The sequence below is a fragment of the Budorcas taxicolor genome, chromosome 4, assembly GCF_023091745.1.
Source record: "Budorcas taxicolor isolate Tak-1 chromosome 4, Takin1.1, whole genome shotgun sequence".
In the NCBI taxonomy this organism is placed as follows: domain Eukaryota; kingdom Metazoa; phylum Chordata; class Mammalia; order Artiodactyla; family Bovidae; genus Budorcas; species Budorcas taxicolor.
This window is the reverse complement of record NC_068913.1, coordinates 107,217,404-107,242,743: the sequence shown is the minus strand read 5'-3', so window position 1 is coordinate 107,242,743 and position 25,340 is coordinate 107,217,404. Positions and strand designations below refer to the sequence as shown.

General features: G+C 51.2%; 1 gene segment (V, D, J or C); it reads right to left on the bottom strand.

The window, feature by feature from the left end:
- LOC128046233 (T cell receptor beta constant 1-like) overlaps positions 1-20,805 on the bottom strand; it is a 210,529-nt gene extending 189,724 nt beyond the window's left edge. Inside the window, 3 exon segments of the C gene segment in view lie at positions 15,824-15,918; positions 20,420-20,623; positions 20,757-20,805. Of these exon segments, the coding sequence occupies positions 15,824-15,918; positions 20,420-20,623; positions 20,757-20,805 (348 nt within the window).
- Positions 20,806-25,340: the final 4,535 nt, after the last annotated feature.

Genomic DNA, 25,340 nt, shown 5'->3' with positions numbered 1-25,340 from the left:
CCCCTGGAGGAAGGCACGGCAACCCCTTCCAGTATTCTTGCCTGGAGAATCCCTTAGACAGAGGACCCCGGTGGGCTACAGTCCATAGTGTTGCAAAGAGTTGGACACAACTGAAGCGACTTAGCAAGCACGCTCACAAGCTCCCCTTTTAACACAGCAATGTGTGGGTTTTAGGGCTGCCTTCCCACAGGGCTCACACGTTGCATCTCTACATTAATCTCATCCTCCATCTCCCCTTGCCTGCAGGGCACTCAGAGGGTCAACAGCACCTTCAGTTGTGTCTGACTTTTTGCGACCCTATTCTCCCAGACTCCTCTGTCCATGGGATTTCCCAGGCACGAATACTGGAGTGGGCTGCCATTCCCTTCGCCAGGGGATCTTCTCTACACAGAGATCGAACCTGCGTCTTAAGTCTCCTGCGTTGTCAGGTGGGTTCTGTACCATTAGTCCCACCTGGGAAGCCCCCAAAGCCAGACACCAGGTAGTGACTTTTTTGCCTTACCTGCACATCACGGTCTCCCATGAGTCCCCCTATTTCTGATCCAGTCCGGCACCCCCGCCACACGGTCCCATACTCATACAGGCTCCATGGCGCTCACTTCTTAGGGGAGGGTGGGCAATGGAGGGGCCGACTTGATTTGGCCCAAGAAGCCTGATGAAGTCACCGATATATTCAGAGACACAAGGGATGAAATGATGCCCCGGGAAGAGACCTGGGCTGGAAGCTTCTATTCCCTTCTGTGGGCCACAGACCGATGGCCCTGTCTGTGTTCCTCAATCTCCATGCAGCTTCACGTCTCCACAGCCCTCAGCAGAGCCTCACATTTCATCTAAGTCACCACTCATTAAAACACAGGTTCCTCAGAGCTTCTTTACAAAAGACCCAATTTCACTGACCTTTAAAACACTGGTGTGTAATATATCCATACAATAATAACTCTGCTTTTCTGGAAACCTAAGAGGCATTGTTGCAAAAGCAATGTAGTTCTCACTTTCACTGCTATCAGAGCATCTGCTTGTTCAAAAGTCATTTGTTCACAGGCTAACGGTCATTACAAACATCCTCTCTTTCAGGGGGAGGAGGGAGCAGGACCAGAAATGACTGAGGGGAAGAAGTAAGGCTGTAGAGTCCAGGAGGGGGCGCTCTGTAGCTCTGTGTCTTTACTGACCCGGATCCAGGAGGGTCCCCAGAGGTGATGCTACATCCCACTGTCTCCACTGGTCTTGTTACACTGATCAGCTGTCCCGGCACCCATGCAGCCCCATCATCACAGGAGCTCAAGGAGGAGACACGCACGGGAGACAGAGCCCTGCTTCTGAGTAGACGGAGACCACATCCAGGAGAGAAAAGTCCACAATCTAGGACTCAAAAGTCAGAAGAAAGACATCCCACCTGTGCTCACAGTTCATCTGGGAAACAGGTGTATCCAGACATGCCTGACCACACAGTGGGACCTTGAATGGGATCACAGGTAGGAGTTAATCACTAGGAAAGGCAGGACCCCTCCGCAGGGCATAGGATGCATTTTTGGTGTCTCTGAGATGGGAAGGGACATGACCCAGGTGAGGGAGGAGCAGCGTGACTGGAGAAGAGAGGACAGGGGAGCTGAGGCCAGAGAGATAAAGGGTGGAAGCACCCTGCCCCCTCTGGAAAGATGGGCAACATCAGAAACGACATGAAAGCCAGGTTGATGAACAGTTTCAGAAAGACAGCAATGAGATGCCCAGGGAGAGACAAGAGGGTCTAGATGTATTTGATTTCCCACAGCCTTCCCTCCTGGAGGTCTCAGGCTCAGGTGATGACCAGGAGTCGGAGCTAGAGAAGCATCTTCCTGGCTCACAGGGAGGATGCAGAGAAAGACAGAGATGGATGGTGGACAAGGCCTGGAGTGAGGTCCGGGCCAGCACAGACCACACACCCAGGGTCACACTGAAGGCATGGGGCAGCAAAGCCCTGAGACTCTCAGTGCTAGGAGCCTACAAGGGCCTCCCCCATCTTTCTGCACAGAGAGGAGGTGACCCTGCACCGCTGTGGAGTAACTGCTGGCACAGAAGTACACAGATGTCTGGGAGCGGTTGGCGGACTCCAGCGTGAGAGGGAAGTTCTCTGTATTTGATCTGGAGACATTGTAGCCGTCAGGCACATCTCCTTTGTAAGTGGCATTAGTGAAAGATGAGTAATGAATCAGCCTCAGCCCGTGTCCCAGGTCTTGTCGGTACCAGTACATGCTGTCGTGGTTCAGATCCTGAGTACATTTCAGTGTTACGCTCTGTCCTGTCCTTACGACCTGGAATCTGGGGTCCTGAGTGACACCAGCACGGACCGCCCCTGTGGAGAAGGAGGACCAATGCTGCAGTCACAGCACAGAGGCTTGGTGCTGGGACCGCGAAGGGGACCCTGCCCCCCAGGACTCACCTGCCTGCAGGAGACAGAAGACCACATAGCCCAGGAGGCAGGGGCTCATGGCGGGGGCGGGGCGGGCGGAGGGCCCTCTGGGCTGAGTGTGGATGAGAGGGAGAGGGGCTCTCCAGGGAGTCCTTCTGAGATGTCACTGTCCCTGCCAGGCCCCAGAGCCAACCTGTCACTCAGGGGGCCACGCCCCTTCCCCAGAGGCTCAAATCAGAAATGAACCTAAGTGAACAGTTCCCAACACGGAGATCCATCCAGCTCAATGGACTTGAGCCTTACAAGTTGTTGTAGCCTTTCTGTAAACAGTTTGCAACTTTATGTGCTTTTTCTAGAGATAATTCTTCGTTCATACGTATATTACTTTTACCTGAATATTTCTGTAATGTTGAATCTTAGGAAAATCTTTTGGGCTTCCTGCTGCCCTTTATGACTTATGAATCCCAAATACATCTTCAAGTTTCTAGGTAAGTGTCAGTTGCTCAGTCGTGTCTGGCTCTTTGCAACCCGTGGACTGTAGCCCACCAGGCCCCTCTGTCCATGGGATTCTCCACGCAAGAATACTGGAGTGGGTTGCCATTTCCTCCTGCAGGGATCTTCCAGCCCCAGGGACTGAACCCAAGTCTCTTACATCTCCCTCACGGGCAGGCAGAATCAGGAAGTTCCCCTGCGGAAGGAGATGGTAACCCACCCCAGAACTCTTGCCTGGAAAATCCCACGGACAGAGAAGCCTGGTAGACTACAGACCATGGGATCGCAGAGTCAGACACGACTGAGCAACTTCACTTTCTTTCTTTCTTTTTTTTTTAAATTTAAATTTATTTATTTTAATTGGAGGCTAATTACTTTACAATATTGTATTGGTTTTGCCATACATAAAGATTCACGCCACAGGTGTACACGTGTTCCCCATCCTGAACCCCCCTCCCACCTCCCTCCCTGTACCCTCCCTCTGGGTCATCCCAGTGCACCAGCCCCAAGCATCCTGTATCCTGCATCGAACCTGGACTGGTGGTTTATTTCATATATGATATTATACATGTTTCAGTGCCATTCTCCCAAATCATCCCACCCTCTCCCTCTCCCACAGAGTCCAAAAGACTGTTCTATACTCTTTCTTTCTTTCACTTTAGCCCCCCTGGGAAAGTGTCCGTTTCTACTTTTGTTAATTAACCACAGTCCTCTTGTCGTCCTTCTTTCTACCTGCAATGACTCTTTTGGGATCTGGTTCTGCAACTGCAGGTCAGACTTACCCACACTTGACGAACCCTTGGCTCTATTTCTTATCAATTCACGAACAGACGGGTCACCTGCCAAATGCATCTACATTCCCATCCTGTTCACTGCACGCAGTGCTTGCAGTTTCTGAAGTGGGAGGGGAGCAGCAAGCAGAACCACCTGAAGCTTGGGACTCGCCTTTCTTTGTGGAGAGAAGCCAGTTGCCCAGCACCATGGATGGCCTGGGCTTCTCTCAGATTTTGAGAGTGGTAGGGAACGTGCCTGCCAATGCAGGGACATAAAACATGTAGTTTTGATCCCTGGGTTGGGAAGATCCCCTGGAGGAGGACATGGCTACCCACTCCACCATTCTTGCCTGGAGAATCCCATGGACAGAAGAGCCTGAATGGCTACAGTCCATGGGGTCACTAAGAGTCAAACACGACTGAAGTGACTAAGCACACACATACACAAGCAGATGACAGAGGAACGTATATGTGGGAGGGATGCAGGGAGAGGCGGAGGCTCCAGGTTAAATGAAAAGCGCTCTGATTTTACGTGAGACATCCATTCCATGGGAATTCCTTCTTGTGAAGCGGGGATTGCCTTAACTGAGTAACAATATCATAGAGCTCCTCAAACTCTTATCTTGCTGTGCCTCATTCCACACATAGCAGGCCCCACACAGGCTGCAGTGCTCTGCTCTCTGCAGATTCTCAGTGGTATTTGAAAGCTGCTGCTGCTGCTGCTGCTAAGTTGCTTCAGTCGTGTCCGACTCTGTGTGACCCCATAGACAGCATCCTACAAGGCTCCCCCGTCCCTGGGATTCTCCAGGCAAGAACACTGGAGTGGGTTGCCATTTCCTTCTCCAGTTTGAAAGTTGGGGACCCTAAAAATTATGTAGCCATTCCTGGTTACGTGATTGTGAACCTGTGGTGACCTCCTGATGTACTGGTTTCCCTGGAGTACGACCACACGTCACAGGTCTGGGTGACGCATCATTCTTGCAGGGGTCAGTTGCAGGGCGTGGTGAGGACCACAAGTAATAAGAACAAACTCAAGTAGCCTTCCTTGCTCTAACAGTTAAGAAATACGAGATCTGGGCAGGTCACTTCCCCTTAGATAAATAAGCTGATAAAATAATACTTATCTTGCAATAGCATTGTGAGCATTAAAAAATTTCAGGAAAGAATGTCTAGGAAAGGCTGTCTACTCTATCAGTGCCTGGGTCTCACTGGCTGGCAGTTGATTACTGGCAACCACTTCCTGAGCTGGTGCAGGAGTGGTTTTGTACCAGAGGTACCTGATCACGCAAGGCTGTGTCTTGCCTGCTGGCACAGAGATACACGGCTGAGTCTGTCAGCTCCAAGGAGCTCAGGTTCATCTGAGAGCGAGAGTCACTGAACTGTTCACCTGAGAATCGATCTGGCATGTTTCCTTTGGTACGCACTTTCCCATCATAATACTGAACAAGGAACCGGGGGCTCTCGCCCAGGGCCTATTGGTACCAGGATACATAGCGGTGTCCAGACTCAGGGGAACATCTCAGCGTTGCTTGCTGCTTTCTTGATCTGATCAGGTATTTGGGGGTCTGAGTGACCCCAGAATCCACCAGGCCTGTTGGGATGGAGACAGCCGGAAGCTGAGGGCAGAGCACAGGGGAAGCCTCCTGCTGCAGCCCTCATCACCAGGCTTCTATCTCAGGGAGGCAAAGACATCTCAGAAAGTCCCACACTGTGTCCAGGACTCACCTGCTCCCAGGAGGCCGAGAGTCACACAGCAGAGGAGCCTGGAGCCCATGGCAGCGTCCTAAACCCAAGACTGCTGCTGGCTGGGGGTGGGACTTCTGGAGTGAGTGGTGTAAAGTGCTGACCCTCCTGTCCCCTGATTGGAGAATTTGCTTATGACATCACTGCTCTGTGTCTCTGCAGGCTGCCCTTGTCCCCTGGACCCCTTGGCAGGAGCCAGGGCTGGCTCCTCGATGCCCTTCCCTGTCCTGCACAGCCCCTCAGCAAAGGAAGGGTGTGAGGTAAGTTTTATCCCCTGGTCCATGTGCCCACAACATGTCTTGTTCTGCTCTGTCTGACCCTGCCAGAAACTCATCCCCCAGCCCTCACCAGATACCCCAGCCTCTCCCCATCCCCTTGCCATGCTGCTCCAGGAGACAGCCCCCTGGGCACATCCTGAAACTCCAGGTAGGTACCCACTCCCCTGGGCAGTGAGGAGTCTGTGCTGGCTCGGTGTGTCCCAGGACCACTCAGGGAACTCAAACCTGCTCCCAGCTGCAAGCATGTAGCCAAGGTTCCCTTAAGCTGCCCTCCCCAGGGTGACTCTCAAGCCCTCCCAGGGCACCATGCTTACCATGGAAACACAGTGCCTCCAAGTGGTCAAAGGTCAAGGGCCTCATGGATTAGCAGCATCTGTTTAAAGCAAGGGTACAAAAATTCCACACCCTGAACACACACACACACACACACACACACACACACACAGTGCTTCTACTGCCTTCCTAGCCTGGCTGATTAGGGTTGATTTTCAAATCCGCTCTTAGCCTCTGGAGGTAGAAGACTGTATGATCTGACCGTTTTCCTCAGAAGGAAATAACTGCTTCACCAGCACAATGATGGTAGTTAGTTAAAGATGGAAATACATGATCATAAAATAAATGCTCAGAGGATCTCAAGTGAATCTGCCTGCAAACATGTCTTCATAACTACTTCTGATTAATCAGAGGTATATATGTTGAGATTTCCTGTTTAAATTAAGCATTATCAAATTCCATGTAATATGTGTCATAAAGAAGTTTGATAAATGTGGACTCAATTATTTCTGCACTTATAAAATCATGATATAATGGGGGCAATGCAGGATATATTTTGACTGTGAGAAGATTTTGATGAGGGTGCCAGGTGGTACCAACCTGGCCTAGGTTAGGTGACATGCTAAGGATGTTGGGGGGCGGTGGGTGCCTGTTGAGAACACACAAAGACAATCTGTCCTCCTTTACATGGGCTCACATGAGTTTCTGGATGATATGTAATTAACTAAAGTTTGTTTCTTTTGCATGAGTCCATACATGTTGCTCAAAACAGACCACATGGAGTGGCCACTTTAAAAGCCTCCCTGTGACTTGGGAATGGACCTGAGCCAGATGAGAGGGGAGCTTGTGGCTGTGGTAGAGACGGCCAGGGAGCTGATGCAGGGAGGAGGGGAGAGGAATGTCCTGCCCACCTGGGAAAGGTGGACAAGAGCAGAGACCAGGTGAGAGCCAGGCTGGGGGAGAACCTTCCAGAAAGACAGAAATGAGCTGCCTGAGGTGAGACAAGAGTGTCTAGATGTATCTGATTTACCAACAACCTTCCTCCTAGGTCTCAGGCTCAGGTGATGACTAGGAGTCGAGGTGGAGAAGCATCTTCCTGGTTCACAGGGAGGATGCAGAGGAAAGACAGAGATCAATGGAGGACACATGGCCCTGAGGCCCGGGAGTGAGGCTCAGGCCAACCGAGTCCACACACCCAGGGTCACACTGCAGACACACGGTCTGCAAAGCCCTGAGGCTCCCGGTGCTAGGAGCCCACATGGGGCCCTCATCTGCCTTTTTGCACAGAGAGGAAGTGATTGTGCAGTGCTGTGGAATAACTGCTGGCACAGAAGTATACAGATGTCTGGGAGCGGCTGGCAGACTCCAGCGTGAGAGGGAAGTTCTCTTTGCTTGATCTGGAAACTCTGTACCCGTCGGGCACATCTCCTTTCTCTGTGCTGGGAGGCCCAGCTGAGTAATAGATCAGTCTCAGCCCGTATCCCAGGTCTTGTCGGTACCAGTACATGCGGTCATGACCCAAATCCTGGGTACATTTCAGTGTCGCATTCTGTCCTGTTCTCACGATCTGGAATCTGGGGTCCTGAGAGACACCAGCAAGGACCTCCCCTGTGGAGAAGGAGGACCGATGCTGCAGTCACAGCTCAGAGGCTTAGTGCTGGCATCAGGAAGGGGACCCTGCCCCTCAGGACTCACCTGCCTGCAGGAGACAGAAGACCACACAGCCCAGGAGGCAGGGGCTCATGGCTTGGGCAGGGCGGGCGGAAGGCCCTCTGGGCTGAGTGTGGATGAGAGGGAGAGGGGCTCTCCAGGGAGTCCTTCTGAGATGTCACTGTCCCTGCCAGGCCCCAGAGCCAACCTGTCACTCAGGGGCCACACCTCTTCCCCTAGAGGCTCAAATGAGAAATGAACCTGAGTGAACAGTTCACAACGTGGAGAACCATCGAGATCAACTGACACAAGCCTCACACGTTGCTGTAACCTTTCTGTAAATGGTAAAGATTTTTTCCGTAAATGTTAAAGTGATTATACTATTTGTATGTTCTAGTCCAGAGAGAAGTCTTCATTAACATGTATATTATTTGTAATTATCTACATATTTCTGGAGTTTTGCCTCCCGGGGAATCCTTCTGGCATCCTGCTGTCCTTTATGATGTGTCCCAAGAGCACTTCAAGCAGAGAAGGCAATGGCACCCCACTCCAGTGTTCTTGTCTGGAAAATGACAGGGACAGGGGAGCCTGGTGGGCTGCCGTCTATGGGGTCCCACAGATTCAGACTCGACAGAAGAGACTTAGCAGCAGCAACAGCAGCACTTCAAGCCTCCGTTTCTGCAACATTGACAGTAGTCCTGAGAATGTCCCTCCACCTACCATGTATGTTCAGGTTTCTGCTCCCAACCTCATCGCAGGCTATTCAACATTTGAGGAATTTGTTTGGTCTGTTTCTAATCAATTCACTGACAGACGGTCCACCCATCAAACGCAGGTGCAGGTCCTTCATGTTCACACAGCCCGTGTTCCCCGTGTTGCGGGGAGGGAGCAAGCAGAGGCCCCTCAGGCCGGTCACCCACCGTTCTGTGTGGAGAGAAGTTGGGTGCCCAGCACAGGATGACGTATTGACACAAAGCAATACTGATGTGGAAGGGACGTGGAGGGAGGTGCAGACGCAAGGGTAAACGAAAAATGCTCTCTATGTTTTGAGACATTCCTCCCATGGGATGCCTCCTTGTGAAGTGCGGCTGCCATTCATTGAGTAGCAATTCATATCATAGAGCCCCAAATTGTATCTTGTAACACAGAACACAACAGGTATATGTAATTTGCTTGTACAGAAATAGTTGCATGAGCGAAGGGACCGCAGGTATAGAGAACAAACTTGAGCCGGAATGCTAGCTTAACACTTATGAAATAAGGGATCTGGGCAATTCACATCCCCTCAGATGTACAAACATTTAAAATAATAGTTATTTTGATGACTTTAGTGAGCATTAAAACATACAAAGGAGTAAATGTCTAGGAAAGTCTCTCGCTCTACCAGAGACTGGGCCTGGCAGGCTGGCAGCTGACACACTGGGCGCTACTTCCTGAGCTGGGGCAGGAGCGTTTTTGTCCCAGAAGCACCTGATCATGCAGGGCTGTGTCTTGGCTGCTAGCACGAGATACACGGCTGAGTGCATCAGCTCCAAGGGGGTCAAACTCAGCTCAGAGCAAGCATCACTGAACTGTTTTCCTGAGACTCGATCTGATAAGTTTCCTTTTTGATAAATTTCCCCATCATAATACTGAACAAGGAACTGGGGCCTGGCCCAGGGCTTGTTGGTACCAGTACACAGAGCGGTATCCAGATTCAGGGGAACATCTCAGAGTCAGTTGCTCTTTCCTTGATTTGATCAGGTACTTGGGGGTCAGGGTGAGTCCAGAATCCACCAGGCCTGTTAGGGTGCAGACAAGGAAGCTGAGGGCAGAGCACAGGGAAGCCTCCTGCTGCAGGACTCATCGCCAGACTTCTATCCCAGGGAGGCAAAGACATCTCAGAAGCTTCCACACTGTGTCCAGGAATCCCCTGCTCCCAGGAGGCACAGAGTTGCACAGCAGAGGAGTCTGGAGCCCATGGCAGCATCAGGAACCCAAGACCACTGCTGGCTGGGGGTGGGGCTCCTGAGATGAGTGATGTAGAGTGCTGACCCTCCCACTTCCCTGATTGGAGCATTTGCCTATGACATCACTGCTTGTGTCTCTGCAGGCTGCCCTTGTCCACTGGACCTCTGGGCAGGACCCACGGCTGGCTCCTCTATGCCCTTCCCTGTTCTGCACAGCCCTCAGCAAAGGGTGGGTGTGAGGTGAGCACTGTCCCCAGGTCCCCATATGCCCATCACATGGCTTTTTCTTCTCTTCCTGTCCCTGGCTGAGGCTCATCACCCCGCCCTCACCAGCCACACTCATCCCTCACCCTCCACTCCCCATGCTGCTCCAGGAGAAGGACCCCTGGGCACATCCCGAGGCTCCAGGCATGTCCCCATTCCATGTGTGTCCCTGGACCACTCAGGAAACTCAATCCTGCTCCCTGATGCAGGCATGTAGCCAAGGTTCCCCTAAGCTGCCCTCTCCAGGGTGACTCTCACCCCCTCCCAGCACACCCTGCTTACCATGGGCCCACAGTGCCTCCAATGGTTTCATGGATTTGTGCCTTTCAACTAAAACAAGAATACAAATTCCCTGCGCTCCCCACTTTCATGGAGAAGGCAATGGCACCCCACTCCAGTACTCTTGCCTGGAAAATCCCATGGACGGAGGAGACTGGTAGGCTGCACTCCATGGGGTCGCGAAGAGTCGGACCCGACTGAGTGACTTCGCTTTTACTTTCCCCTTTCATGCGTTGGAGAAGGAAATGGCAACCCACTCCAGTATTCTTGCCTGGAGAATCCCAGGGACAGGGGAGCCTGGTGGGCTGCTGTCTATGGGGTCGCACAGAATCGGACATGACTGAAGTGACTTAGAAACAGCAATAGCAGCCACACTTTCAAACCCTACTCACACATACACACACCCCTCATTTGCTGCCTTCCCAGCCTGGATGAATTACGGTAGATCTTCGAGTCTAGTCTTAGCCTGTGGAGGTAAAAGACTGTATGATCAGACATTCCTACTGAGAAGGGAATAATTGCTGCACCACTGCAGTAAAAGTGGTTAGCTAAAATGGAGTAATACAGGCAATAGAAATAAGCGCTCTCATGATCTCAAATGGTGGAAACCTGGTCCAGGTTAATTGAGATGCTAAGAAAGAGGGGCAGGAAGGGAGAACAAGCACACCCAGCTTCTCTCCTCCTGCGAATGGACTCCCAAGGGATTTTGGATGGTTTCTAATTAACTGACGTTGTTTGCTCTTTGATAACCCCAACAGCTTGCTCAAACATGACTGCTTATGTGTGGTTACAAGGTTCCCTCTGTCATTTGAACGGACATGACCCAGAGGAGGGCAGAGCAGTGTGTCTGGAGCAGAGAGGGCAGGGGAGCTGAGGTCAAGGAATAAAGGAGGAAAGACCCTCCCCTCTGGTAGGCAAGAGCAGGGAGCACTTGAAAGCTAGGCTGCAGGAGAAACTTCCAGACAGACAGCAATGAGGTGCTGGGAGAGACAAGAGGGTCTAGATATATCTGATTTACTAATATTCTTCCCTTCTGGAGACCTTAAGCTGATGACGAAGAGTCAGAACTAGTGAGAACTGGATGCATCCCGAACTGCATCCAGGGAGGATGCAGAGGAAAGAGAGAGCCTGAGTGCACACGTGTCTCTGAGTCCCTGGGGTCGGATCCAGGCCTGTCCAGGTCACACAGCAGGGTCACAGAGCTGGCACGTGGTCCCCAGGGCTCTGGGGCTCTCGGTGCTACGAGCCTGCGCGTGGGACCCTGTCTTTCTGCACAGAGAGCAGGTGGTCACGCAGCGCCGTGGAGTAACTGCTGGTGCAGAAGCACACGGATGGCTGGGAGCGGTGGGCAGACTCCAGAGGGAGAGGGAAGTAGTCTCTGTTTGATCTGATGACGCTGTAGCCCTCGGGCACATCTCCTGGCTCGCTAGTGGACGCACCAGCTGAGTACTGGATCAGCCTGTGTCCCAGGTCTTGTTGGTTCCAGTACATGCGGTCATGACCCAGATCCTGAGTACATGTCAGTGTCGCCCTCTGTTCTGTCCTCACGACCTGGAATCTGGGGTCCTGAGTGACACCAGCATGGACCGCCCCTGTGGAGAAGGAGGACCGATGCTGCAGTCACAGTGCAGAGGCTTAGTGCTGACACCTGGAAGGGGGCCCTGCCCCCAAGGACTCACCTGCCTGCAGGAGACAGAAGACCACAAAGCCCAGGAGGCAGAGGCTCATGGCGGGGGTGGGGCGGGCAGAGGGCCCTCTGGGCTGAGTGTGGATGAGAGGGAGAGGGGCTCTCCAGGGAGTCCTTCTGAGATGTCACAGTCCCTGCCAGGCCCCAGAGCCAATGTGTCACTCAGGCGGGCACGCCCCTTCTCCCAGAGGCTCAAATCAGAAATGAACCTGAGTGAACTGTTCACATGGGACTGACCTAGACAGCATGTTAAAAAGCAGAGACATTACTTTGCCAACCAAGGTCCATCTAGTGAAAGTATGGTTTTTCCAGTAGTCATGTATAGATGTGAGAGTGGGACTATAAACAAACCTGATGCAGAAGAATTGATGCTTTTGAACTGTGGTGTTGGAGAAGACTCTTGAAATGCCTTTGGACTGCAAGGAGATCCAAGCAGTCCATCCTAAAGAAATCAGTCCTGAATACTCATTGGAAGGACTGATGCTGAACTTGAAACTCCAATACTTCAGCCACCTGTTGGGAAAAACTGACTCATCTGAAAAGACTCAGATGATGGGCAATATTGCAGGTGGGAGGAGAAGGGAACAACAGACGATGAGATGCTTGGATGGCATCACCAACTCGATGGACACCTGTTTGAGTAAACTCCGGGTGTTGGTGATGGACAGGAAAGCCTGACATGCTACAGTCCATGGGGTGGCAAAGCGTCGGACACGACTGTGGGACTGAACTGCACGGAACAGCTCACAACAGGGAGACCCATCCAGCTCCATGATCACAAGCCTTACATTTTTGTAAACTTTCCAAAAAACTGTTCACAACTTTATGTACACTTTATTCCAGAAATAGCTGTTCATTATTACATATATTCAGTTTATTGATCTGTAGTTTATTATTTCTGTAGTTTTGAATCTCAGGGAAAATCCTCAGGGCTTCCTGCAGCCCTTTATGACTCACGTGTCCCAAATAATCCCTCATGTTTCTATTTTGTTTCATTGACAACAGCCCAGTTCATGTCCTTCCACCCATAATGATTCTGGATCAGGTTCCCTAACCTTAGGGCAGGCTCATCAACACTTGAGGAATCCTCCGGCTCTCTTTCTTACTAATTCCCCGACTGACAGGGTGCCTGTCGAATGCAGGCTCAGTGCCTCAATGTCCACCTGAGCACGTGGTCCTTGAGTCTGAGGGGTGGGGGAGCCGCAAGTCAAACCGCCTCAGGCCTGTGACGCAGCTTGCCTTGAGGGGAGAAACTGGTTGCCCAGCACCATGGATGACATGTTGGCGCAAAGGAGAACAGACGGGGGAGGGATGTCGGGAGAGATGGCGGACCCCGCGGTAAAGGAAAAATGCTCCAATTTTACCTGAGACATCCATTGCATGGGGGTACTTCCCTGCACTAGCCGCCTTGCTCTGCTGCTGTGGTTGTCAAATTCTCAATAATTTCTGAACCTGAATATCATGCACCTGGTCATGAGTGGGGGACCCTGGTGACCTCCTGATGAGCTGGTTTCCATGGAGCCTGATCGCACGTCTGGGGTCTGGGTGACTGACCATTCCTGGGGCCTCAGAGACAAAAACACAGAAGCTAAGGTCAGAAGCAACCAATGAGCTCGATGTCGTAGCCACAAAAACAAGCCTTCAGTTGGAGCCTGGCAAGTCCACGGGATCCATACCTGTGCTCAGAATGTCTCTTGTCCAAGAGACAGTGAGACCCACAGTGCAGGAGACTAGTGCCCAGGCCAGGCCCCTAAGAAAGGGGGACTTTTCAATTCAACTCCTGTGACTAGGACGCTGGGGTGAAATCAAAGGCAAGCCTTCTCCCTGATATGAAATGATCTCTCACCAAAATGGCTTCTGCTGGTTGCCTGCCCAATCCCAGCACCCAGTGTATGAACAGGAGGCCTTGCTATGTGCATATCACGTGGGACCTCAAAGTAATTTCGTAGGAGATGAGGACTTCCTGTCAAAATAGCATCATAAAATCATTTCAGACAATGTGTGCATGAGAAAAGAAATTTATGAACATGAATAAAGAATTTTTTAAAAAAAATAAAAGCCTGTAGCAGCAGGGAAGACCTTTGAATGGTCATTTTCCAAACCATTCATCTCCAGATAGGATAGTCCCTGACATGGATGTGGTGCTCACATGCATTCAAGAACTTCTTTACCCATAATACTTCCCAGGAGCAATGTCTTAAATATTTAGCTATGGGATAAAGAGGACTTTAAAACAAAATGTCAGCAACAGAAATTATACTGTTGGTTGTCAGGGAAGGAGACAGGCCTGGGATGAGGCCTCAGAGAAGTTTCGGTGACGAAATGTTCTGCCTGTACAGGTGAATGTTCCAGGGGCACGCGCATATGGGTTGATCAAAACCACCCCTCTGTTCACTGTACAGTGTGGAATGCTATTGTATATATAGCAGACGCCTTGGACCACCCTTTTTTGACCTTCATGGGTCCAGTTTTGTGTGGAATTGTTGACAGATACTAACTACAGACCTTGTGGTTCATCCGGTAGAGAATCTGCCTGCAATGGGAGAGACCTGGTTTGGATCCCTTGGTTGGAAAGATCCGCTGGAGAAGGGAAAGGCTACCCATTCCAGTATTTGGCCTGGAGAATTCCATGGACATAAAGGGGTGGCAAAGAGTCAGACACGACTGAGTGAGTTTCACTTTCACTTTTCACAGTACCACACAATTGTGGCTGGTTGAATCTGCAGATGGGACATCGTAAACAGGGTTGACTGAATTGTAAACAAATTTTACAGCAGAGTTAAAACTGGTTCAGGGTCCCCAAACTTCACATTATTCAAATGTTAACTATAATGCCAATAAAGTAGATGTAAAAATGCCTGAGGGTAAGCTGCATGCTCTGCTTATTCCATGTATTAAACCAGGAAGCATAATTACTTTCTTTCCTGTGACATCTGAAGACCTCAGATATAGGCTCTGAAGTCACATGTGTCCATATCTACTGTCTGACCTAGGAAGCACTAGAGGAGGCTGGCAGAGATTTGCAAATGGAGTCAAGAAATCCAGAGTCCTGTTACCTGCCAGGGACTTCATGCTTGCTAAATTCCTGTGCAACCCTGGAAGATGGTGTCCTGAGTAATACAGTATGTCAACATGACTCTGCCATGGATATTTAGCTTTATTATTCTGGGTCTTCCAAAGAGGGATATTTGTTAGCTCAGACGGTGAAGCATCTGCCCACAATGTGGGAGACCCAGGTTTGATCCCTGGGGCGGGAAGATCCGCTAGACAAGAAAATGGCAACCTACTCCAGTACTCTTGCCTAGAAAATTCCATGGATGGAGGAGCCTGGTGGGCTACAGTCCATTGGGTCACAAAGAGTCGGACACGACTGAGTGACTTCACTTTCAAAAGGTGAATAAGTATATTTTAATAATAGATTAGATTAACATTTTAATTGGGAAAGCAGATGACCCTCCATAATGTCGATTGCCTTCATGAAACCAGGTGAAGAGATGAATTGACGAAAACACTGATCCTCCCCCAAGTAAGAGAGAATTGTCAGCAGATGGCCTTCACACTGGACCATTAGATCATCTGCTTTTGAACTTGAACATCAGCTCCCCCTCAGTCTCTAGTAGCACCAGACCAGCTTGCAGCTTTTGAACTTACCAGTCTTAACAACTATGTGAGCCAATTGCTTTAAAACATGTATGTGAGCGTGTGTGTGTGTGTGTGTGTGTGTGTGTGTGTATCATTTATTCTATGTGGGAGACAGTTTTATGGGGGCAAAGACCACAAGTAATGAGGACAGGCTTGAATTAAATTGCTTGATCTGAAAGTAATGAAATATAAGAGGTGGACAAATCAGAGCCCCTCGGATTTAAAAACAGGTAAAATAATACTTACCTAGCATGATCTTTGGAAGGATTAAAACACAGCAGAAGAAGAACGTCTGGGAGAGTCTACCGGATCTACGTAGGCCTGACAGGCAGGCAGTCACCCTCACAGCCACTTCCTGAGCTGGGGCAGGAGTGTTTTTGTCCCAGAGGCACCTGATCATGCAGGGCTATGTCTTGGCTGCTGGCGCAGAGATACATGGCTGAGTCCGTCAGCTCCAAGGAAGTCAAGTTCAGCTCAGAGCTAGAATCACTGAACTGTTCTCCTGAGAATCGATCTGGAAGGTTCGTTTCTCCCCACACGTCCTGGCTGTAATACTGAACGAGGAATTGGGGTCCCTGGCCCAGGGCCTGTTGGTACCAGTACACAGAGAGGTGTCCAGAGACAGGGGAGCATCCCAGGGTCCCTCGCTGTCCTCTTGCTTTAATCAGGTATCTTGGGGTTTGGGTGACTCCAGAATCCACAAGGCCTGTGGGGGAAGAAGACTGGGGCTGAGAAAGAACACAGGAGAGAACCCGATGATGCCTTGGATTCAGGCAGAGTCAGGCTAGGAACACGGGTTCCCCCCTGTGCCAAGGCCCCACCTGCTGCCAGGAGACACAGAGCCACACAGCAGACGGGGCCGGAGCCCATGGCAGGAGGGGCAGAGTGGGCAGGCATCTGCTTGCTCAGAGCTCTGCTCTCTGAGAGCTGGGGTTCTGGGCCTCCTTCCTCTGACTGGAGGTGAGGCAGTGACGCCACTGCTCTGATGTCATTGCCTCTGCAGGTTCTCATGAGCCTGGCCCCCCCTTTCCAGCTCAGCTGATCCAGGAACCCTGCTCTGTCCCGCAGAGTCTCTTAGATGGCCTGTGAGCGGGACCGCTGGTCGAGGCGAGGCTGGCTTTATGCCCGACGCCCTTCCCCAGGGCTCCTTCGCTTTTCTCTTCAGGCAGGTGTTGCTCTTCTCTGTTGCTCTTTCCTGCCCCCTCCCAGCTCCATACCCTTTACTTTTGCTGCAACCTCAGAGACTTCTTCAGCACTGCATAGTTCAAGTTCATGGCTCCCAGCTGGGACAGCAAGCCTACAAATTAGTGTCTGTGCTGTTAAGGCTTCAAGAGATAAAAACAGCAAACAAAGCTTTCTCTTAAGCCTCCTTGTCCCAGGCACTAGCACTGTTCCCTTGCTCTGCCCCAGAAACTTCTGGAGTATGGGAGTTCCACAGCGTCCCCATGTGGTCTACACGTGGGAACCAAGATTTTCTGCCCAGATTTACTAGTCATGGATGTGTTCATATTAGAAAATATTTCACTGTTTCCTGATTGCATTGTGTTTTTGCTTGCTTTGATTTTCTAAACAACACACACACGATTAGAAACACACACACCAGCCTGCCATAGCTGATTTATGATTTTTATTTCAAGAGAAAAGAAATGAGTTTATGTAGGAAATATTTAATACTTTCACTTTTAGAAGATTGTAATGAGGGAGATGCTATAAACTCGGGTTAGATTTTGTTTGTGGTGTTGTTGTTCAACTGCTAACTCGAGTGCAAATCATTGAAACCCCATGCATTGCAGGGTACCAGGCTCCCCTGTTCTTCACTGTCTCCCGGAGTTTGCTCAAATTCATGTCTGTTGAGTCGGTGATGCTATCGAACCACCTCTTGCTCTGCCACCCCCTTCTCTTGCTATCGGTTTTTCCCAGCATCAGGTTCTAGGCTATTTAGATGCTAAAAACAGACAATGGTGGAGAATACATACACACACAGCTTGTCTCTCCTCCTCAGGTATGACCAAGGCATTTTGGATGATTAATAATTCACTGAGGTTGCATTCTCTTTGAGGACCCCAGAGAACACACTCAAACACGCCCACTTAGGGATCATTACAAGGTTCCCTGGGTGATGGGCAAGGACATGACCCAGTTGAGGGAGGAGCAGCAAGGCTGAAGTAGAGAAGGGTGGGAACGAGGGCCAGGAAGGTGGGAGAGTGAGGCCCCACATTGGGAAGTTGGAAAAGAGCAGAGACGATACATGGGCCAGCCTGGGGGAGAACTTTCCATAGTGACAGGCATGTGGTGCCCTGGGAGAGACAAAAGGGTCTCGATGTATCTGATTTCCCAACAACCTTCCCTCCTGGAAGGTTCAGACTGATGACTAGGAGTCAGAGCTGGGTAGCATCCTTAGGCTCATGTAGCAGCTGCAGTGACAAGGCAGAGAGTGAGGGTGGACACATGTCCATGAGGCCCTGCTGTCAGGTCCATGCCAGGAAGATCAAACATCGCTGTCTATGCTGCCAGGATGTGTCTGTGGGGTCTGAGTCTGCAGGTGCTAGGAGCCTGCAAGGTGCTCCCCAAGTTCCAGGCTACAGGGCCCTCATCTGCTTTTTTGCACAGAAAGGAGGTGGCCGTGCAGTGCCGTGGAGTAACTGCTGGCACAGAAGTACACAGATGTCTGGGAGCGGTTGGCAGACTTCAGCGTGAGAGGGAAGTCCTCTGTGCTTCTTCTGGAGACGCTGTAGCCCTCAGGCACATCTCCTTTCTCCGTGTTAGGATAGGCAACTGAGTAATGGATCAGCCTCAGCCCGTGTCCTGGGTCTTGTCGGTACCAGTACATGCAGTCATGTCCCAGATCCTGAGTACAATACAGTGTCGCGCTCTGTCCTGTCCTCACCACCTGGAATCTGGGGTCCTGAGTGACACCTGCATGGACCGTCCCTGTGGAGAAGGAGAACCGATGCTGCAGTCACAGCAGACATGCTTGGTGCTGGGACCCCCGAAGGGGACCCTGCCCCCAGGATTCACCTGCCTGCAGGAGACAGAAGACCACACAGCCCAGGTGGCAGGGGCTCATGGCTTGGGCAGGGCGGGCGGAAGGCCCTCTGGTCTGAGTGTGGATGAGAGGGAGAGGGGCTCTCCAGGGAGTCTTTCTGAGATGTCACTGTCCCCGCCAGGCCCCAGAACCAACCTGTCACTCAGGGGGCCACGCCCCTTCCCCAGAAGCTCAAATCAGAAATGAACCTAAGTGAACAGTCTACAACAGGGAGTTCCGTCTGGCTCAATGGGCATCAGCCTCACAAGTTGTTGTAATATTCCTGTAAACAGTTTGCAACTTATGTACTTTTTCTAGACATAAATCTTCATTAATACATATATTACTTTTTCCTGCATATTTCTGTAATATTGAATCTCAGGAAAATCTTTTGGGCTTCCTGTTGCCCTTTATGACGCATGAATCCGAAATACGCCTTCAAGTGTCTAAGTGTTAGTGTTAGTTGCTCAGTCATGTCTGAGTCTTTGCAACCTGTGGACTGTAGCCCACCAGGCCCCTCTGTCCATGGGATTCTCCACGCAAGAATCCTGCAATGGGTTGTCATTTCCTCATCAAGGGGATATTCCAGACCCAGGGATGGAACGCAAGTCTCCCCATTGGCAGGCAGGGTCTTTACCACCAGCGCCGTCTGGGAAAGTGTCCGTTTCTACTTTCGTTAATTAACCGCAGTCCTGTCGGTGTCCTTCTACCTGCAATGATTCTTTGGCATCTGGTTCCCCAACCGCAGGGCAGACTTACCCACACTTGAGGAACCCTTGGCTCTATTTCTTATCAATTCACCAACAGACGGGTCACCTGCCAGATGCGTCTACATTCCCATCCTGTTCACTGCACGCAGTGCTTGCAGCTTCTGAAGTGGGAGGGGGAGCAGCAAGCAGAACCAGCTCAAGCTCGGGACTCGCCTTTCTTTGTGGAGAGAAGCCAGTTGCCCAGCACCAAGGATGGCCTGGGCTTTTCTCAGATTGTGAGAGTGGTAGGGAACGTGCCTGCCAGTGCAGGAGACATAAGACACCCAGTTTTGATCCCTGGGTTGGGAAGATCCCCTGGAGGAGGACATGGCTACCCACTCCACTGTGCTTGGAGAATCCCATGGACAGAGAAGCCTGAGTGGCTACATCCGTGGGGTCACAAAGAGTCAGACACTGTGAAGTGACTAAACACTCACACACACAAGCAGATGACACAGGAACGTATATGTGGGAGGGATGCAGGGAGAGGTGGCAGGCTCCAGGTTAAAGAAAAGTGCTCTGATTTTACGTGAGAATCCATTCCATGGGAATGCCTCCTTGTGAAGTGGGGATTGCATTAACTGAGTAACAATATCATAGGGCTCCTCAAACTCTTATCTTGTTGTGCCTCATTCCACACACAGCAGGCCCCACACATGCTGCAGTGCTCCGCTCTCTGCAGATTCTCAGTGGTATTTGAAAGCAGGGACCCTAAAAATTATGTAGCTATTCCTGGTTACGTGACTGTGGACCTGTGGTGACCTGATGTGCTGGTTTTCCCGGAGCACCATCACACATCACAGGTCTGGGTGACGCATCATTCCTGCAGCGGTCAGTTGGGAGGTGGTGAGGACCACCAGTGATAAGGTCAGACTCGAGTAGGATTCCTTGCTCTAACAGTTAAGTAACATGAGATCTGGACAGGTCACTTCCTCTAAGATAAATAAGCAGAAAAAATAAGACTTATCTTGCAAAATCTTTATGAGCATTAAAACATATCAGAAAGAATGTCTGGGAAAGGCTGTCCACTCTACCAGCACCTGGGTCTCGCTGGCTGGCAGTCCATGCCCTACAACCACTTTCTGAGCTGGGGCAGGAGTGTCTTTGGCCCAGAGGCACCTGATCACGCAGGGCTGTGTCTTGGCTGCTGGCACAGAGATACACGGCTGAGTCTGTCAGCTCCAAGGAGCTCAGGTTCATCTGAGAGCGAGAGTCACTGAACTGTTCACCTGAGAATCGATCTGGCATGTTTCCTTTCTCATTCACTTCCCTATCGAAATATTGAACAAGGAACTGGGGGCCCTGGCCCAGGGCCTGTTGGTACCAGGATACATAGCGGTGTCCAGACTCAGGGGAACATCTCAGAGTCACTTGCTGCTTTCTTGATCTGATCAGGTATTTGGGGGTCTGGATGACTCCAGAATCCACCAGGCCTGTTGGGAAGGAGACAGAAGGAAGCTGAGGGCAGAGCACAGGGAAGCCTCCTGTTGCAGCCCTCATCACCAGGCTTCTATCTCAGGGAGGCAAAGACATCTCAGATGCTTCCACACTGTGTTCAGGACTCACCTGCTCCCAGGAGGCAGAGAGTCACACAGCAGAGTAGCTTGGAGCCCATGGCAGCAGCAGGAACCCAGGACTGCTGCTGGCTGGGGGCAGGGCTCCTGGGGTTAGTGGTGTAGAGTGCGGACCCTCCTGCTTCCCTGATTGGAGCATTTGCCTATGATGTCACTGCTCTGTGTCTCTTCAGGCTGCCCTTGTCCCCTGGACCACTTGGCAGGACCCAGGGCTGGCGCCTCTATGCCATTCCCTGTCCTGACAGCCCTCATTAAGGATGGGTGTGAGGTGAGCTTCATCCCCTGGTCCCATGTGTCCACACACTCTTGTTCTGCTCTGTCTGACCCTGCCTGACACTCATCTCCCAGCCCTCACCAGATACACCAACTTCTCACCCTCCCCTTCCCATGCTGCTCCAGGGGATGGGCCCCTGGGCACATCCTCAAGCTCCAGGCGCGACCCCACTTCACTGAGCAGAGAGGAGTCTGTGCTGGCTCCATGTGTCCCAGGACCACTCAGGGAACTCAAACCTGCTCCCAGGTGCAGGCATGTAGTCAAGGTTCCCTTAAGCTGCCCTCCCCAGGGCGACTCTCAACCCCTCCAGGGCAGCCTGCTTACCATGGAAACACAGTGCCTCCTTGTGGCCAAAGGTCCATGGTCTCATGGATTTGCAGCCTCTGATTGAAGCAAGGTTTCAAAAATCCCACACCCTGTATGCACACACACACACACACACACACACACACACACACACACACACAGATCTGTTATACTGCCTTCCTAGCCTAGCTGATTAGGGTTGATTTTCAAATCTACTCTTAGCCTCTGGAGGTAGAAGACTGTATGATCTGACCATTTTCCTACAGGGAAATAATTGCTGCACCCATACAATGATAGTAGTTAGCTAAAATGGAAATATATGTCATAAAATAAATGCTCAGAGGATCTCAAGTGAATCTGCCTGCAAACATGTAGTCATAACTACTTCTGATTAATCAGAGGCATATATTTTCAGATTTCCTCTTTAAATTAAGCATTATCAAATTCTAGATAATACGTTCATTTTATAATGAAATTTTATAAATGTGAACTCAATTATTTCTTCACTTATAGAAACATGATATAATGGGGTGATGAGGAATATATTTCGACTGTGAGAAGATTTTGAAGAGGGAGCCAGGTGGTGCCACTCTGGCATAGGTTAGGTGAGATGCTAAGGATGTTGGGGGGCAGGGGGTTGTGTGTCGAGAACACACAAAGACAGTCTTTCCTCCTTCAGATGGGCTCACTTGAGTTTTTGATGATTTATAATTAACTCAAGTTTGTTTCTCTTCAGTGACTCCATACGTCTTGCTCGAAACAGACCACATGGAGTGGCCACTTTAAAAGCCTCCCTGGGACTTGGGAAGGGACCTGAGCCAGATGAGGGAGGAGCCTGTGGCTGTGGTAGAGAGGGCCAGGGAGCTGATGCAGGGAGGTGGGGAGAGGAATGTCCTGCTCGCCTGGGAAAGCTGGACAAGAGCAGAGACCAGGTGAGAGCCAGGCTGGGGGAGAACCTTCCAGAAAGACAGAAATGAGCTGCCTGAGTTAAGACAAGAGTGTCTAGATGTATCTAATTTACCAACCACCTTCCTCCCAGGTCTCAGGCTCAGGTGATGACTAGGGGTCTGAGCTGGGGAAGCATCTTCCTGGTTCACAGGGAGGATGCAGAGGAAAGACAGAGATCAATGGAGGACACATGGCCCCGAGGCCCGGGAGTGAGGCTCAGGCCAACCGAGTCCACACACCCAGGGTCACACTGCAGGCACATGGTCTGCAAAGCCCTGAGGCTCCCGGAGCTGGGAGCCTGCACGGGGCCCTCATCTGTCTTTTTGCACAGAGAGGAGGTGGCTGTGCAGCGCTGTGCAGTAACTGCTGGCCCATTAGTACACAGATGTCTGGGAGCGGCTGGCGGACTCCAGCGTGAGAGGGAAGTTGTCTTTGCTTGATCTGGAGACTCTGTACCCGTCAGGCACATCTCCTTTCTCCATGGTAGAAGGCCCAGCTGAGTGGTGGATCAGCCTCAGCCCGTGTCCCAGGTCTTGTCAGTACCAGCACACGCAGTCATGCCCCAGATCCTGAGTACATTTCAGTGTCACGTTCTGTCCTTTCCTCATGATCTGAAATCTGGGGTCCTGAGTGACACCAGCATGGACCGCCCCTGTGGAGAAGGAGGACCGATGCTGCAGTCACAGCGGACATGCTTAGTGCTGAATCCCGAAGGGGACCCTGCCCCCCAGGACTCACCTGCCTGCAGGAGACAGAAGACCACACAGCCCAAGAGGCAGGGGCTCATGGCGGGGGTGGGGCGGGCGGAGGGCCCTCTGGGCTGAGTGTGGATGAGAGGGGAGAGGGGCTCTTCAGGGAGTCCTTCTGAGATGTCACTATCCCTGCCAGGCCCCAGAGCCAACCTGTCACTCAGGCAGGCATGCCCTTGCCCCCAGAGGCTCAAATCAGAAATGAACCTGAGTGAACAGTTCACAACACGGACCACCATCCAGATCACCGGACACAAGCCTCACACGTTGCTGTAACCTTTCTGTAAATGTTAACGATTTTTTCCGTAAATGTTAAAGTGATTAAATGATTTGTATGTTCTAGTCCAGAGAGAAGTCTTCATTAACATGTATAATGATTGTATTTATCAACAGTTTTCTGCAGTTTTGAATCCTGGGGAATCCTTATCACCTCGGCCTGCCCTTTATGATATGTGTCCCAAGAGCACTTCGAGGCTCTGTTTCCACAACATTGACCGCAGTCCTGAACCTGTCCCTCCACCTACCGTGTTTCTCCAGTTTCTGCTCCCAACCTCATCGCAGGTTCATCAACGTTTGAGGAATTTTTTTGGTCTGTTTCTACTCAATGCACTGACAGACGGTCCACCGGTCAAACGCAGGTACAGCCCCTTCACGTTCACAGCAGCCCATATTTCCCATGTTGGGGGAAAGGAAGCAAGCAGAGCCCCCTCAGGCCGGTGACCCACCTTTCTGTGTGGAGATAAGCTGGGTGCCCAGCACAGGATGTTGTTTTGGCACAAAGGAATACAGATGTAGGAGGGACATGGAGGGAGGTGCAGACGCCAGGGTAAACGAAAAATGCTGGGGTTTTTTTGAGACATTTTCACATGGGACTACCTCTTGTGAAGTGTGGCTGTCATTCATTGAGTAACAGTTCATATCATAGAGCCCCAAACTGTATCTTGTTGCACACACACGACAGGTATATGTAATTTGCTTGTACAGAGATGGTTCCATGAGCAAAGGGACCACAGGTGTTGAGACCAAACTTGCACCGGAATGCTAGTTTTAACACTTATGAAGTATGAGATCTGGGCAACTCACGATCCCTCAGATGTACAAACAGTTATAATGATACTTATTTTGATGCCTTTAGTGAGCATTAAAACATACCAAGAAGTGAATGTCTGGGAAAGTCTCTCACTCTACCAGAGACTAGGCTTGGCAGGCTGGCAGCTGACACACTGGGCACCACTTCCTGAGCTGGGGCAGGAGTGTCTTTGGCCCAGAGGCACCTGATCATGCAGGGCTGTCTCTTGGCTGCTGGCACAGAGATACACAGCTGGGTGCGTCAGCTCCAAGGGGGTCAGGCTCAGCTCAGAGCCAGCATCACCGAACTGTTTTCCTGAGAATTGATCTGATAAGTTTCCTTTTTGATAAATTTCCCCATCATAACTGAACAAGGAACTAGGGGCTCTGGCCCAGGGCCTGTTGGTACCAGTTCACAGAGAGGTGTCCAGAGTCAAGGGAACATCTCAGCATCACTTGCTGCTTTCTAGATTTGATCAGGTACTTGGGAGTCTGGGTGACTCCAGAATCCACCAGGCCTGTTGGGAAGGAGACAGAAGGAAGCTGAGACCAGAGCACAGGGAAGCCTCCTGCTGCAGCCCTCATCGCCAGGCTTCTATCTCAGGGAGGTAAAGACATCTCAGAGGCTTCCACACTGTGTCCAGGACTCACCTGCTCCCAGGAGGCACAGAGTCACACAGTAGAGTAGCCTGGAGCCCATGGCAGCATCAGGAACCCAGGACTGCTGCTGGCTGGGAGCAGGGCTCCTGGGGTGAGTGGTGTAAAGTGCTAACCCTCCTGTTCCCTGATTGGAGCATTTGCCTATGACATCACTGCTCTGTGTCTCTGCAGGCTGCCTTTGTTCCCTGGACCCGTTGGCAGGACCCACGGCTGGCTCCTCTATGCCCTTCCCTGTCCTGACAGCCCTCAGCAAGGGTGGGTGTGAGGTGAGCACTGTCCCCAGGTCCCCATATGCCCATCACATGGCTTTTTCTTCTCTTCCTGTCCCTGCCTGAGGCTCATCACCCCGCCCTCACCAGACACACTCATCCCTCACCCTCCAGTCCCCATGCTGCTCCAGGAGAAGATCCCCTGGGCACATCCCAAGGCTCCAGGCATGTCCCCACTCCCCTGGGCAGTGAGGAGTCTGTGCTGGGTCCATGTGTCCCTGGACCACTCAGGAAACTCAAACCTGCTTTCTGATGCAGGCATGTAGCCAAGGTTCCCTAAGCTGCCCTCTCCATGGTGACTC